Here is a 15793-nt window from a genome sequence, read left to right on the forward strand (position 1 = left end):
ATGATCGGGGAAAGTTACAGCTGATGAACCAGTAAAATCAGTTTTAAAGTAAAATAAGATGCTGAGGTGATTATGCTCCTTAACAACCACGTTGGGTTCAGGAGCATCATGTTGATCCATCTGTTCCCCTCTGGAACAGGTTGATAATTCAAATTTATTCTTCATGAATTTATCTTATCGTAATTCATCTAGCACTGATAGCATGAACTTCTTTCTGTGATTGTAGCCACTTTGAGTTTTCTTTATGGAGAGAAAAAGTGGAATATAAATAACACAACAACAACAACAATAATAGAGTCTTTCTCATAATCCCATCTGTGAAGGAGGTGCATAATGCCTCTGCTGAGGATAGCTCCCTTTCAGTGGTATTCTGGTTTTTTAATGTCCTCCCATTGGACAGTGTATCAGCCCAAAGAATGTAAATGTTGTGGTAGAAGAGCAAAATTTTCTCATTTATTTAGCTATTTTGTTTCTTACCCTCAGATTTTATTTTGTTTTGATTTAGGATTGTTATTATTATATTGCATTTCCACATGCTAAGAATGCAATTTCAGAATGGTAGACACAATTCCCAGTGCACTTACTTTTCACCAAAGCCTTGTTCTTTTTATTATTTATGCCACAAATACTTATATTTTGCTTATAGGCATCACTGTTTATGGCCAGTGGCTGTTTACAGAGTAAGTAGGTAAAAATAGACTCAGTATCTTAATATAGCAAACCTACGCTTGTTGCTCTTTTAAGGTGTGTTGTTTGCCTTTTTGGTTCTCAATTTAAAATCCTCTAAAGCCTGAAGACCTTTTTATTGGCCGGATTACACAGAATCTATAAAAAGAGTTGTCCAAAATATCACATAGCATGCCTATCTCGTATTAAATAAATCACTTCTGAAAATAAAGTAAATGATATTATGTTCAGTAGAATTTACTTTTAAATAAATGTGTTTAAAATAATATCCAGAAAATTCAAAATAATGGCATCTGCATCATTTTCTATCCCCAAAGTCCCATGAGAGCAGCTAATCTGGTAAAAAAGGGCTGGAGAAAGGCTAATTTTGTACTGATTGTCTTATGCTGGTTTATTTGGGCTAGGGGGAGGGGGTTGCTGGTGTTTTGTCTTGTGCTTTGTAGGATTGTTGCTTGTTTTTTGATACCATGTTAAGTGTGATCTGATATTGACTTGTTTAATTACTTAAATTTATTTATGTATTTTGTAAGCTATGTTGATGAGTGGTATAAAAATGTTATAAGCAACTAACCAGCATGACTTGTTGTGATCATTTAAAAGAGAAATGTGGGCCATACATTACATTATTATTATTATTATTATTATTATTATTATTATTATTGCTTTAGAGATCTATGTGATCTCTGCTTCCCCCATAACAACAGGAAGAAAACTAATGGCCCAAATCTGATTGTTGCAAAAAAACTGCATTGAAAAACACAGAGAACAGGTTGTTCTATATTTCTCTAGAAATAGGTTTATAAGTCTGAATTAATATACCATTATGAAAGTAGACCACATACAGAAAGGTTTCAGAGGAAAAATGAGGAAATAACCCTGATTTTAAAAAGTGATATTGCCAAAAAAAAGGGGGGGGAACACCTTTTATGCCTGGATATGCTTATTTTAATAGCAGATAAGCTGCTTTTGAGGATATAGAAGGTTAAAACTTTTTTTTTTTCTGACAGGGTTTAAACAGGCAAATGTTATTATTCTACACAAATCACTTGCGGATGACTTCGAAAAATTTTGCCAAGCAAATGATGGTCCACTTCCACTACTGTATAGAAGTAAACCAGGTGAATGGAAATGCCCATCTCTGAGTAATGATTCTGATATTAGGTATGTGTGGACATATGCTGTCTAGCATGTATCTGACATTAATGTTGGGGCTTGCCAGAAAATATCTTCCTAGCACAGTCAGGGTTCTATACATCAACTTCATTTTGCTAAATAAATTATAGTATTACAAGAGTTATTTTCAGAGGTGTTTTTTCCATTGGAAATCACTTTAAATTTAGAAACCTGATACTTTCTCAGGCAAAGGAAGGTAAATCTGGGCTTGGGACTCCTGGGACTGTTCACTTTTAAAAGCCTTGGGAATTTGCAGAAAGATAGCCTCATAGGGGTTTTGGGCAGCTACCTCAGGCCCCTTCTACACTGCCATATAATCCAAATTATCAAAGTATAAAATCCACATTATCTTCTTTAAACTGGATTATATGAGTCTACACTACCAAGTGGTTGGACTGGATGGCCCATGCAGTCTCTTCCAATTCTGTGATTCTCCAAAGCTGTGAACACTCTTCCAAGAAAGATTGGCTGTCACTTTCTAAGTTGTCATGTTAACATAATTGAAATACTTGTAAGGACTTCGGCAATTGACTGGCTGCTGAAAAACATATTTTTCTGATGGGGAATCTATTTCTGTTTTGTTGATCTACCTTAAAATAATTTAAAGGCAGAACAACAAAACTGTAAAGCTTCCACAATTTTTGATATCATATTATAATTTAATGCTATTTTAATAGTATAATTTTTGTGTTTCTATTTTTATTTCTTTCATATTGTAAGCCACTTGAGTTCCTCTTGTTAGAGAAAGATAGGGCATAATTAAAATGAATTAATATAGAGATAACTGTATTAATCTAGTAAAAAAATTGCAAAGAATCTCATGAGACATTAGGACTTACTGTATGTATGTGACCCTATCATGAGTTTTTCTCCGCAAGATTTATTCAGAACAGGGTTTGCCCTTGCCTTCCCCTGTTAGCTGAGAAATAATTACTTTCCTAAGTCTCCTTAGAATAATAGAATCATAGAGTTGGTAGAGACCTCATGGGCCATTCAGTCCAACTCCCTGCCAAGAAGCAAGAAAATCACATTCAAAGCACCCCTGACAAATGACCATCCAGCCTCCGCTTAAAGAATCTATACTTTCCTCACTTACTCACACCTCTCTATGGTACTGACAAGAGTTGGCAATTCTGTTGGTGCTTATATGTTTATAGATCTTCAGATCAGGGCTACCTATCTGATATGGGTGTCTGGCATTTTTTTTTTACTTCTGATATACCAAGAACCTATAGTGTGATTATTTTTCTACATGAAATTGAAATTTTATTGATTGGAAGTATAGTCCTGTATATGTCAGCTTAAAAGCAAGTTGCAAGTATGTAGACATAGATTGTACCATTTTGCAATTCATGAAACTACTTTCAAAAAATTAATGGTGGTAATGTTTTGCAGAACTGACTGTCTGCAATACAGAAAATATGAAAATGGAGAATGTACAGGAATTCTGACAAGCCTGGAAAAATATTCCCAACAGCTTAAAGACATGGTGGCTTTCTATCTAGGCTGCAGTTTTACATTTGAAAAAGCACTCCAGGACGTTGGCGTTCCTATAAGAAATGTAGAGCAGAAATGTAATGTAAGCATGTATAAGGTAAGGATTATGGATAATACTAGCTTTCATAACTATTTGTTAATTATGTCTGAGAGTGGATGCAGCCAGACCTGAGGTAGCTTTAGTGCCAAGACTGGCACTAAATCTACCTTAGGTCTGGCTGCAACTACTCTCAGACATTCAATTAACAAATGGGGATCTCTAATAAAACACTGTGGTGCATATTCTATTCCTAACCAGGAAAGGATTTTATGATGCTTAGATGTAACTCTTTTTCTACTCCCTGTTTTATCTCTGAGGGGAAAAAAATGCCATGAAAGTTAAAAGCTACCATATGAGTCAAAGAAATCTGTCAGTTCTGACTACCTCATAGGTGGTATCTCACCCATTTACACAGATAGCTTAATGCCAAATGCTTTCTATTTGCCTAATAGCCTCAATCAGTGGATGGAAGCAATTGAAAACTTCCTGAATCCTATTGTTGTAGGGCATCGAATTGTGCCTTAATGTGTGCCACTCTGAGTTCCCTTCAGGGTGAGAAGGGCAAAATACTGTATAAATATGGAGGATGATGATGATGATGATGATGATGATGCATTGCCATTCCTTTAGTGCTCTTTTTGCCTTACACAGTTCAAGGCAGTTTTCATTTATTATTATTGATTGTACAGGGTTGCCCAAAAGTCACAAAGGTTCCTGATGTTTTAATAATGTCTTGATTATTTTTTAAAAGATGTTGCATGTAATGTAATGCAATGTAATTTTGTTTTCTATATATACTATATATTAATCTATGGTATAGTATGTTAAACTAAAAATAAAGGAGCTATTAAGTATTAAAACTTCTTTGTGGCGTTTGGTGCACCTTGTATTATCCACTGCCATTCTTCAGCAATATGCAGTATTTTGACATTTAAATACTGTGAATATCTTGATTTTTTTCCTAGACAACTGTCCCTTGCTATGGTACTGAAAGTTTTCACTGCAATCTAATAGTAACAATGAGACCTATTCCTCAAGTCAAATTGAAAGTAGCTGTGCAAACCACCCATCGAATGAAAAAGTCACATGGAGCACCAGTTCACATTGGTAACCCTGGTCAGTGCAGTTACTCTATGTTCCATTAATTAATAATTAAAAAGTAAAATATCTGCATGTTTGTCTATAGCAGCTATAACTCATCATGCTAGATGTCTCAAATTTTGATAGAATATTTTTTTGTTGTTGTCCAAGTTGTAGTGCTGAGTTCAAGTTGAAATTACAAACGTGGATGCCTAAGTCACTAAAAGCAAAACAGTTAAAATTCATCAGAAAATTGTGACAGAAACCTTAAAAATTGGCAGATTGATTATAATTTGAAAAGTCTAAATTCTCAAAAAGGTCTGTGTGGAATAAAAATGGGTGTTGACCATAACTCACTGCAACATAATGTTAGAAATACTACTGTTTTGTTTCTTGCTCAGGTTGCAGTAGCCACCAGAAATTGCATCAAAATTCTACATTGAATGTTTCCTAGAAGCAAAAAAAAAGAAAAAAAAGAAAAAGGATTTACTCTAAATCATAAATGTTTATGGTTTAGAAAACATTAAAAAGAGCAAAAGGTTCTGTGAGGGACTGGTGCTAAGAATGTTAAGATGAAAAAAGACAGGAAAAGTGAAGATGGCTGCCAAGATTATTCCCAAGGTGAAAAAAAAGACCCATTTTGGTTTAATATATGAATACCAGGATAGTGCCTGGTACGTGTTACCTAGTATGTAATAAAATATCGTGAAATGAAAAATGTAGGCACGATGACAAAATTTGCAGTATAGACAGTTCCGAGTTACAAACATCCAACTTACATCCGACTCCTAGTTACAAAAGGGGGTGGGACAACATGAAATGAGATGCAATCTTTTCTGAGGAAGGGAAATTTACTCCTGTAAAAGTTATCATGAGGAAAAGGTGTTTCTACTGAAGTTTTATCACCAATCCTTATTTCCACAACAACCAAAAATGTTCAAAGTCCAGTTGTCATAGTGTCAGAAAGTGATATGAAATCTTCTGAACAGGTCACAGACAGCAAAACAAATGTTATGGGGCTGTCAACTGTTTCCTATGCTATTCAAAGATGTGTTTCTGTCTGTATGTTCAAAAGTACCTGTTTTTAAAAAAGTGTACTTCTCCCAACTTACATACACATCCAGCTTAAGAATAAACCTACAGAACCTATCTTGTTTGTAACATGGGGACTGCCTGTATATCTGTTCACAAACAGGAAGATTAGTATGAACATTCATGCTGAATTACCAGGTAGAAAGCCCAACTAAATGCAGTAGAGATCCTCTGTAATCTGCTTTTTTACAACATTAAGATGGTAACATTGTACTACTGCTGCAATGTTTGTGCATTTTTATTATTGTTTAATTACAGGTCTACTAGGAATCAAGGATCTTTCCAGTCCAGATTGTGGTGATGCAGTACAGGCTCATCCTGGAGATATTCCAGTCTTTTGGGCCTGTGGAGTAACAGGAATAGAAGCTGTCTGTAATTGCCGTAAGTACACAGTAAGACTATCAGCATTTAATAGAAACAATATTTAATTATGACTTCATAGTGCACAAATAAATTTATTTCCTTTGAGAATCCTTATATCATAATCCCACTAGACAGGTTATGATAAATTTAATTCAAAATTACAGTCCGCCTTCCAAGTTTGCAGTTTTGACTTTTGCAGATTTGATTATTCACAGATTTGATTTAAATGTTCTCTCTAGGAATCTTTAGGTCAGGCAGAAGTTGATCATAAAATTCTGCTGGAGGATCAAAAAAAATTTGTAGAGAAGTGTTCTCTCAGGTGAAAAGGTGTTTATTTGTGTTTTTTCCACTTTCACGTGGATCCTGTGCCCCCCCCCCCCCGGGAATGGGGGGGGGGTGATTGCAGCTTAATTGCCTTCGTATGATTTGGAATCTAATGCTGATGTTAAGCTAGTAAAAGTGATAAATAATTCCCTGCTGGCAGGTTCGTTTTTTGTATCATGACATGGGATTGATATATTCCACTTTTTCACTAGCACTGTGTTGATATATTTTCAGAATATTTCAGGCACTGAGTCTCCTGTCTTTTCATTTACCTGTGAGTGAAGAAGCATTTATTCTCTAGAACAGAGAGCAGGCTTCTAAGGCTCTTAGGATCTTATTTTAACTCTTTACAAATGAGAATAATTAGCCTTGCCCTATTGAAAAAGAATGTTCCCAAAGGTGTCAATCAGTGAAAGGGGTTAAGTTGCAATGGGAGTCTCCAAGTTTGCCATCAGCATCTCAGAATACTACCTGGACCTGGTTTATTCTAAGTTACTTGAGATCAATTGGGAAAATCTAGATTTACAAAGGAATGGAGGTCCTAAAAAGTAATAAACCACTCTAAATCGCCTCAAAATGCACCATCCATAATTAGCCAGAATGCAGTAGATCTGTTTTTACACCAAGTTGAGAGATCCTTCTGTTACTAGTTGACAAAAGGCTATATTAGATTAGATCTGTTTCCAGCTGTGCACCTGGGTGTTCAGGTAGCAGTCATGCCAGGTAGTGTCAGCTGATATGTATCACTTATATCCATTCCTGAGATTGTCTGAGACTCTTCTAGGAAACATTGGGGCAATGCCATTACATTTGAGGGCCGTAGGGGCCATTTTAACAGCAGAAGGTGACCAGAGACTTTTGCCTACTTATCTGACCTACCACATCCTTCTTTGTTGCACTCTATGAGGGGCTGGCTTTAAAGACAGTTCAGAAACTGCAGCTAGTGCAAAGAGCTACGGCCAGGTTGTTGGCTGGGGTTAATTATAGGGAAACATCCCCCCAACCCCTTAAAGCAGCTTCACTGGCTGCCTATATGTTTCTGGGCCCAATTCAAAGTGCAGGTTATTACTTACAAAGCCCTAAATGGTTCTGGTCTATCCTATTTATGCGGCCACATCTCTCCTTATGAACCTGTTTGGGCATTAAGATCTGCTGGGGAGGCCCTCCTCACAGTCCCACCTCCGTCACAAGCACGGTTAGTGGGGATTAGGGAGAGATCTCAGTTGTGGCCCCCCAGCTCTGTAACTCCCTCCCCAGGGATATAGGCAAGCTTCCACGCTCTCAACTTTTTGGAAGAAATTTAAAACCTTGCTGTTTAAACAGGCCTTTGACAATAGGTAATGCAATATCTAACAGCCAGAGGACTTAAATGGGACTAGGTTTTAATTGGACATTTTCTTTTAACCAGACTAGTAGCTGGGACATTTTAATTGGTTTATGTAACATCACCACTACTTGTTTTCATTTATGAATTATGTTGTTGTGTCATTTTAATATATTGTTTTATTTTTGTATTCTTATGTGTTGCTTTTGTTGACTTAAGTAAATTTTGTTGTCTTAATTATTGTTTATGGTTTGCACTGTTATTGTGTTGTAAGCTGCTCCAAGTCCGCTCAGGGAGATGGAGCGGGATACAAATAACGCTATTATTATTATTATTATTATTATTATTATTATTGATCTTATCATGACATTTAATAAACTTGATAGGATTGTATCACAAAAAGGTAACAGAAACCAATTTCTATTATGTTTTCACATCAATTTATTGCATGTAAGCACTCAATCTTGTTTTTTTAAAGTTTCGATCACTTTGTTTAAGAAAAACAGTATTTAGATTTTATCCTGTGCTTTTAATTTGAAATTAATTCCATTATCTCTTATCTATGACATATATTCACTTTTCCTTGTGAGGCAACCATATGAACTATTTTGGAAGTGTGAAAGGAACTTAGCATTTGAAAATGACCATGCAGAAGGGGAGGAAACCCCACAATTTTTTTTAGGCAAGGTTTCAAGGCATATCCAAGCAGGTTACTTGGCTTCTTTCATATAAAGAAAAGATAATTCAATTAGGGATATTTTTTCTGACCATGGGCTCAGCTAGACAACTCTTGGGACTGGTGAATGATTGGATGCCATAATAGGTATTGCTGCAAGCCATTGTTTGTGCTGGTACATCTGCTCTGGTTTATTAACAGCATGCTGTTTGTGAAATTGAGATCATGTTGTATCTTCTTCATCTGTATCCTCTTAATCTGAAGATTTTTAAAAAAACAGATTTAATGAAATACGATTATTGTAATTTTCTGGATGCTGCAGAGGATCAATCCATACCGTAAATTTTAAGGTTCATTGGATACAGGAAATTAGTACTTGTGAGTTGAATAAAGCAAGACTTTAATGTAAATAGTGCTGAAACAGAAACCACAAAAGTTAATTTGCTTCTAAAAGATATTTTTCCAAATGTTAAGGCTTATCACATTATTGTTCATTAATGCCAGGAACAGCAACCCCATTTAAGGGAATATCTTATAAACAGTGAACTTTTTCAGCACAATAATAATAGGCCTCCCATTTAAAAAGAAATCTCAGTTTGTTCATTTTCTTCTTTTCTAATCAGTTCTGAGGTTCTGAAGTAATAAACAAATAATGCAAAAAAGGCAATATTGATGCCGAGACACCTAATTTTAAGTTCTCTCTTGTTCATTAGCTTCATGTAATTTTTCCATCACATGTGCTTTGCTTAGTGGCTTGGCAACTGTAACCAATTATATTAGGACGTAAGAACTCAGGGCTCCGATTCTGTCCAGATTCCAGTCTGTCAGAATGGGAGAAATGCATTTCTTTCTTTCAATGTAATCAGATCATTGACTGACCAAGCCTGGTCCTCTAATTCCTAAGTCCCTTTAATAGCATAACGTAACTGAGACTTCATTATTAAGAATATCTCTCTTTCAGAATCTTCATTGGCTTTTACCCATTCTCCTGGTTGTATGTTTATTACGGATTTGAAAGATGACGATGCTGTACCTGATCAAGAACTTCCTGAAGTTTTTTGTATTAGCTGGAATCCTTTGTATTACAGCACCACAGCAACAGCAGCTGTACAAAAAATCAGGTGCTTAGAAGAGATGATAGGAGTAGACCCAGGTAAAAATAAAAAAAAGAAAATACGCTTCTCTTGCAAATCTCAAATGCTTTTTGTATAAAGGTTTAGCTTCCTGCAAAGGGAAGGGAGAATTGGAAACTGGAATTGCTGTCTAATCCAGTGGTGGGGACATCGAGACTGATTTAAAAGACCAGAAAATTTCAGATTTTGTTCCTGTTCTTTCTGGTTTTATTTTGGAAATACCTGTTTATCTCTGAATGTTTTTCCCCAGTATAATCAAAGACTTTTTATATCAACTTCCTTTGTCCTTTTTTAAAAAGGTGGTATTAAATCTGAAAGAACAAGAACAAAATCTGAGACTTTTCAATCAGTCTGGATAAATGTAATTTGCATATCCATTTCCAAATTAGTGCTCACAAATACTAAAAGATTCAGGGATCCTTGGTTACTGTCTGTTGGAATGTTTATAAAAAATACAATTGAATAAGTTAATTTATCAGAGCCCTAAATTAATATTTTACTTCATCTAAGATATAACATATCAAGGAATTCCTGTTGTTCAGTATAAGTAGGTGGAAAAGCCATCATGTTACTTGTTTTGTAGTATAAACAAAAGCAAATAACTCATTATCTTCTTGCTGCTACATGATATTGTGAGACACTTTGCATTTGTTAGTGTGACTGCTTATACAGTCATAAAGATATTTGTTTCAAAGCAGTAAGCTCAGTAATAAATAAAGTAAAATAATTGTTATTTCTGTGTTTAGGGAACAGAGGTGTGACACATTTGTGGTCTCAAGATGAACTCCTGAAAGCATGTTTAGCCATGTCCCATGCCCAGTCGGTATTGATAACTACCGGATTTCCTACCCACTTCAAGTATGATCCACCTGAAGAGAATGATGGGCCGCCTGGAGCCATTGCAGTGGCAGCCATGTTGAAAGCCTTGGGGAAAAATGTAGTCATAGTGACTGATAAAAGAGCTCTCAATCTGAATAAAAAGATAATCAAAGAGGCTGTTGAACAAGGTATGACATGACCTTCTGTTTTTCTTGTTGCTTAGTTTTCAACCAAGATAAAGAAGACACTAAATGTTTTTGTAATTAAACATTCTTTCTCAACTTCGTCATTTACCAGAGCCGGTCTAGGTGAATTTTAGCTGTTATAAATTAAGGGAAAAAGTCACTGATGATGAGTTTTAGAAATAGAAACATTTGAAGTAGACTGTCCCAGTTTAGAATTTTTAGGCCTATTGATAAGTCATGTTAAACAGAAAACAAACTCTCCCAAAAACACATGTAGTAATAGTAGGAATGCCACTAACCCAGCCTTGGCTATAATTTGTAAAAAAAAAGAAATAAATCAATAGTACAGGACTCAAGACCACTCTTCATATGCATGAAAGTGCTATATAATTGTTGTTTTGATGCAACAAACTAACATTGCTATCCCCGCTCCAAATTCTTTTTCCGTGAACTAGGGGCACTGGAGACACCAATTCCTGTAATTAGCTATCATAGCCATTCTGCAGATTCAGCTTTGGAGTTCCTTTGTGAAGATGGAAATACAGAAAAGCCTAGGTATGTAACCAAAAAATCAAGAGAATATAAAACTGAGGAAGAATTTGACTACAATCCTGTTGTTCACGTTGTCAGCAGCTGTATAAACAATCATGATATACCTACAGCCAGCACATCTTTGAGTGATGCATAAGAAGTGCATACACTAGCTTTTAAAACAGTTATAATTTTCCAGTTTGTCTCTTAGTGGTGGAATAAATAGAAACTATGTGGCTCCAGTGTCAGCAGAGTGCTGCAAGTTTTAAAATTTGTCTAAGTTGCCAAAATGTATAGCATCTAGTAACCTGAATAACACATTTAAAGTTTAATTTAAAACCTGGAGTAGATTCACTGTCTCTATGGTAACAGATTCACTATTTAAGCCACTTTTTTTCTTTAACTAGATATGACCACTTAATAGCAATAGAGCGTGCTGGAATGGCAGCTGATGGCAATTATTATAATGCAAGAAAAGTTAACATTAAACATTTAGTAGATCCTATTGATGAACTGTTCCTAGCTGCAAGAAATATCCCAGGAATTACTACAACAGGTAAGTATGATGCCAATTTCTTCTTCAGTGACCTGTGGCCTGTTCACACTATTGAATTATAGTGTTATTATTCAAATTTCACTGCTGTGGTTCTGCAGTATGGAATCCTGGGATCTGCAGTTTATGGAGGAGCATTTAGAATTCTTAGCCGGAAAGTTCTAGATTTCATTCAATGGAGCCATGGCAATTAGTCAAATAATAGAACTATGATTGTATAGTATGAAAAGGCTGTGGTGTACCCAACAATGTTTTTGCATACTAACAAGCAAGCATTAAAGCGAGTATAAATTATGCAAAGATGAGAACTGTGTGTGGTCTGCAAAATACGTTGGACGCACAGGAATGAGTTCTGTTCCACATGAGACAGATACTATTGAATGGAAAGCAATAGAAAGAAATGGAAAGAAATAGGCCACAATTTTCTTTGGCTACAGCTGTAAATTGGGTTGGTGCCTACATGAGTCCGGATCCAAACTTTGGCTAACTTGCATGTTGATCGATTAGCCTGCTGATCCGGCCTGTTATTTAGACCACTGTTCACCCTGTCCTAGATCCGTGACCAGTGCCAACCAAATTTGTGGCTAATGTAACACAAATCAACCCAAATACAAGAAAGATGGTAGAACAAAGCTTGGAGAAACTGGCTGTCCAGCCAACCTGGCATTCCTTTTATCACCCCCACCAGCTGACCAGAGTACAAGAGCATATCCAAGTAACTCTGGCCAAAGCGGAGTAGCCGCCAGGGTTAGGGAGACTGATGTGAAAACCTCACCGGTAGGAAACACCATAAGACTCCACTCTCACCATGCGCCACTGAGTCAGGAAGCATGTTTCTTACAAATGAGTTTACTATTTGATTTGCTTATCTCATTATACAACAAGCAATGCATTTGGAGCTGTTTCTGAAGTTCCAATGAAAAAATGGTGCATTAAAAGCATTAATGAATAATACCTACAATCCAAAATTATTATTATTATTATTATTATTATTATTATGTTTATGTTTATGTTTATGTTTATTTTTACCCTGCATTTTCTCTCCACAAGGAGAGAAAACATGAGAAAAAGCAACTACAAGGAGACTCAAACTGCATGTCTGGAATCCTGTTTATTAATCCCAATTAAAGTAGAAACTATTTTCAAATGGTAAATCAACATACATAGATTCAGTGACTGCTCAAGCCAGGACTATCAATTTGACTTAGGCTCATGTGAAATTATTACACTTGTGAAATTATTCTGCTCATGCAATTGTGATCCAAATGCTTTGTTTCTGTAATTTCACAATAGTAAAAAAAGTCAACCTCATATGTGTAAGACTAAAAAGTGGGCCAATGCATGAGGACATACATTGGTAATACCCCATTATCCTAAATGACATCACATCTTTGTAGTCAAGCAGTTACACCTTTGTACAAGAGCAAAATTTATTGTACCAGGCACTATTTACTAATGTGCCATTCCTCTGATCTGAGATTTTCTTTGCATTAGAATATGTTTCTTTCTAAATGTTATTAATAATTGAACCTGGAATTTATTAAGCTTAAATAGAAGCCACAGTGTCAGATATTGAACTATTTTAAATGCAGTGTTTCATTTCCCAGTTCTTTTTATGGCTTGTTAAATTCATTTGCATCTCCTGGAACATTTGCATCTCCTGGAACAAGTCGTTAAATAGTTGGAAGAGAGACTGATTTTTTCTGAGACATTTATGTACAACCAAACATAGCTGGCACCTTTTCAAAATACTCATAACAGTGATTTATTTACCAAATTAGGAGATAAATACTAGTCATAGCTAATTCATTAAATAATTTCTTATGACAAACTATACATCTTACAGAATGGTTATCCTATGTGATCTGTACTACCTTGATTTCAGGACTTGAGAAACTTTAGAAAACCTTTCTATATTGTTTGTTTGCTTCTTTGTTTAGTATTTAAGTTGTTAGTGAAGATTAGCAGAACATATTTTTCACACTATTAGCATGAGAACTGCTGCTCTAGAGCCTAATTGTTCAGATACAAGATGTATTAACTACAGATTTTTAAATTGTGTCTATTAATATCTTGGCTGATCTCCAAAAAAAAAAACACAACACCACCACTTTAACACACACACACAAGTGTGTGTATATAGTGACATGTCAAAAATTTCTAATGCATCTAACAGGCAAGCTCTTTACCAGATCGAGTGCATGAAGGAGTGTTAAAGTGTCCTTTTACAACAGAATTAGTAACTCTAAATTAGGTTATGATAAAACGGAATACCCACCACATTACTCCTATCTGTGTCATGAATTTAGCTATAATTGTAAGCAATTGGGTGATAAAATTATGTATGTAATAGGAGCAGAAATAGATATTTAACTATATGCTGTGTGGGTTTGTCTACACCTTTACAGAACTGACACTAAATTTATCTTTACAGAAGTGACACTAAATTTAACTGGCATTAAGATCTAGTCCTGTCAAATTTTGAAAAGTTGGCATGAGTTTTTAATATGCATTTAATGATACACTCCTGTTTCTTCACTTGAAGGGCTCTTTAACTTTGAACATACTTTGTTTCTGTGCATTAACTTAACGAATTGTAGATTGAGAAGTCAGGTTCAAGTCCATTTTCAATGAAAAGCTAATGATTTAAATGCAGAGGTATAAGCAACATAATGTTGTTGGAAACAATTTGCTCCAGTAATACCAGGGTAACTCCTCATTATGTTCGTAATTATGCTATGTTTAGGCCCTATGGAAAGCTACTCACAACTGTCCTTCCATCCCATTACGATCTCTGTATTAAGCTGATGATAATTGACATAATTGGCATAATTTACATTTACATAATTAACCCAGCTTTTGTGAGCAGCTAATGCCAAGACTACAGTACTATAAAAATTGGTGTGTGTGTTATGTAGTTCTTTTATATAGATGTTTCCATTGTATAAAACATTTACAAATCATTGAAACTGAAATGCTGGCAAAGTATCAAACTGACCAAATCTGACCAAGTGGGCCAGCTTGACAAAGTTAATTGAGAAGTTAAATCAGAGAGATATTACATAGTTGAACTCTTTTAGTTTCTGGCTAAAAGGAAAAAGTCACTGTAGACCCGAGTTCCTCATTTTTCAAATGGGAGCAATAATATCTGGCCTTTTCATGGCTTTTCTGAGAGCAAACATATAGTAGTAACAGCAACAACAAGAACAATAACAACATACAAGGGCAGATTAGAGATACCGCTCAGTGAAAGTATGCTATGTAACTTGTAAATTGTTACTGATTTCACTACTGCCAGTTTCTCATGTTTACCTTGTCCAAATTTAGTTTTTCATTTCTTTTTTTTTAATATTGAGTAGTCCTGTGTTTTTTACTGAGGGTTTTTGCATTTTTAAAGGATCTACTTAAATCTAGCTGGACTCAGTGACCCATGAGGCACCTTCCAACTATTGTCTGAGATAGTTTGTCTAGAATAAGAGAAAGAACAATTTCAAATGTTGCTTCTCAGTTCTACAATGTGAACATATCGGGAAATATCCTCCATTTTTATGCAGACAAAATTTGTACTTCCTATATTAGATATATATTTAAGGAATGGATCAGTTAGAAGAGTGGCACTGAAGAAAACTCTTTGCAAACAATATTTTAAAGTCTGTTGAAATGAGCTGTTTCTTCATCACAAAAAAAGTGAAGACTCTCCCCCAACTTCCCTTTCCAATCAATTGGAAAGAGAAGAGCCGTTTTAATAACAAAAGAGCATATAACAACTTACACAGCAAAGATGATTCCAGACAAAGTCATCTGGCTTAATTGATACATGAATTGGATGTGCAAACAAATGAAATATTTCACTACACCTTATCCTTTTTAATTTAGGCATTGGGGATGGAGGAAATGAATTAGGAATGGGAAAAGTGAAAGAAGCTGTAAAGAAATACATTACCAATGGAGATGTTATTGCTTGTGATGTAGAAGCTGACTTTACAGTTGCTGCAGGTAAGTCATGAACAAGCCAAAACTCTGCATGTATATTGAACACTTTACTGGGTCTAAAAAAAATCTAGTTAACTTTGTAATACTATGTGCGCAATGTTGTTGTTTTGGGGAGGCGTCAGCTTTGTAAAATTGGGGGTTGGACTGTATTTGGGGGGCACAAAATATGTCTGGAACTGCAAGTGGTCTTTGGACATGATTTTCTCTTGTCAGCATAGAAGGAGTTATCCATGAATGGTTAACTCCTCTCCCATTACCTTCATGGTAAGTTGCAACAGAACATTTCCCCTTCCTCTGCGATAAAGTAATCACCTGTTTAATTG

General features: G+C 35.4%; 1 protein-coding gene across 6 annotated transcripts in view; it reads left to right on the forward strand.

The window, feature by feature from the left end:
* DGLUCY (D-glutamate cyclase) overlaps positions 1–15793 on the forward strand; it is a 38659-nt gene that overhangs the window by 15956 nt on the left and 6910 nt on the right. For 5 of the 6 annotated variants that reach the window (XM_067462962.1, XM_060756717.2, XM_060756708.2 and 2 more), the window contains 9 exons: positions 1695–1848; positions 3256–3454; positions 4363–4513; positions 5828–5950; positions 9218–9409; positions 10136–10396; positions 10849–10948; positions 11332–11480; positions 15354–15473. In XM_067462962.1, the coding sequence (XP_067319063.1) occupies positions 1695–1848; positions 3256–3454; positions 4363–4513; positions 5828–5950; positions 9218–9409; positions 10136–10396; positions 10849–10948; positions 11332–11480; positions 15354–15473 (1449 nt within the window). The remainder of the gene's footprint in view (positions 1–1694; positions 1849–3255; positions 3455–4362; positions 4514–5827; positions 5951–9217; positions 9410–10135; positions 10397–10848; positions 10949–11331; positions 11481–15353; positions 15474–15793) is intronic. The other variant, XM_067462965.1, reaches the window with a different exon arrangement.

This window comes from Anolis sagrei, chromosome 1 (genome assembly GCF_037176765.1).
Source record: "Anolis sagrei isolate rAnoSag1 chromosome 1, rAnoSag1.mat, whole genome shotgun sequence".
NCBI classification, from domain to species: domain Eukaryota; kingdom Metazoa; phylum Chordata; class Lepidosauria; order Squamata; family Dactyloidae; genus Anolis; species Anolis sagrei.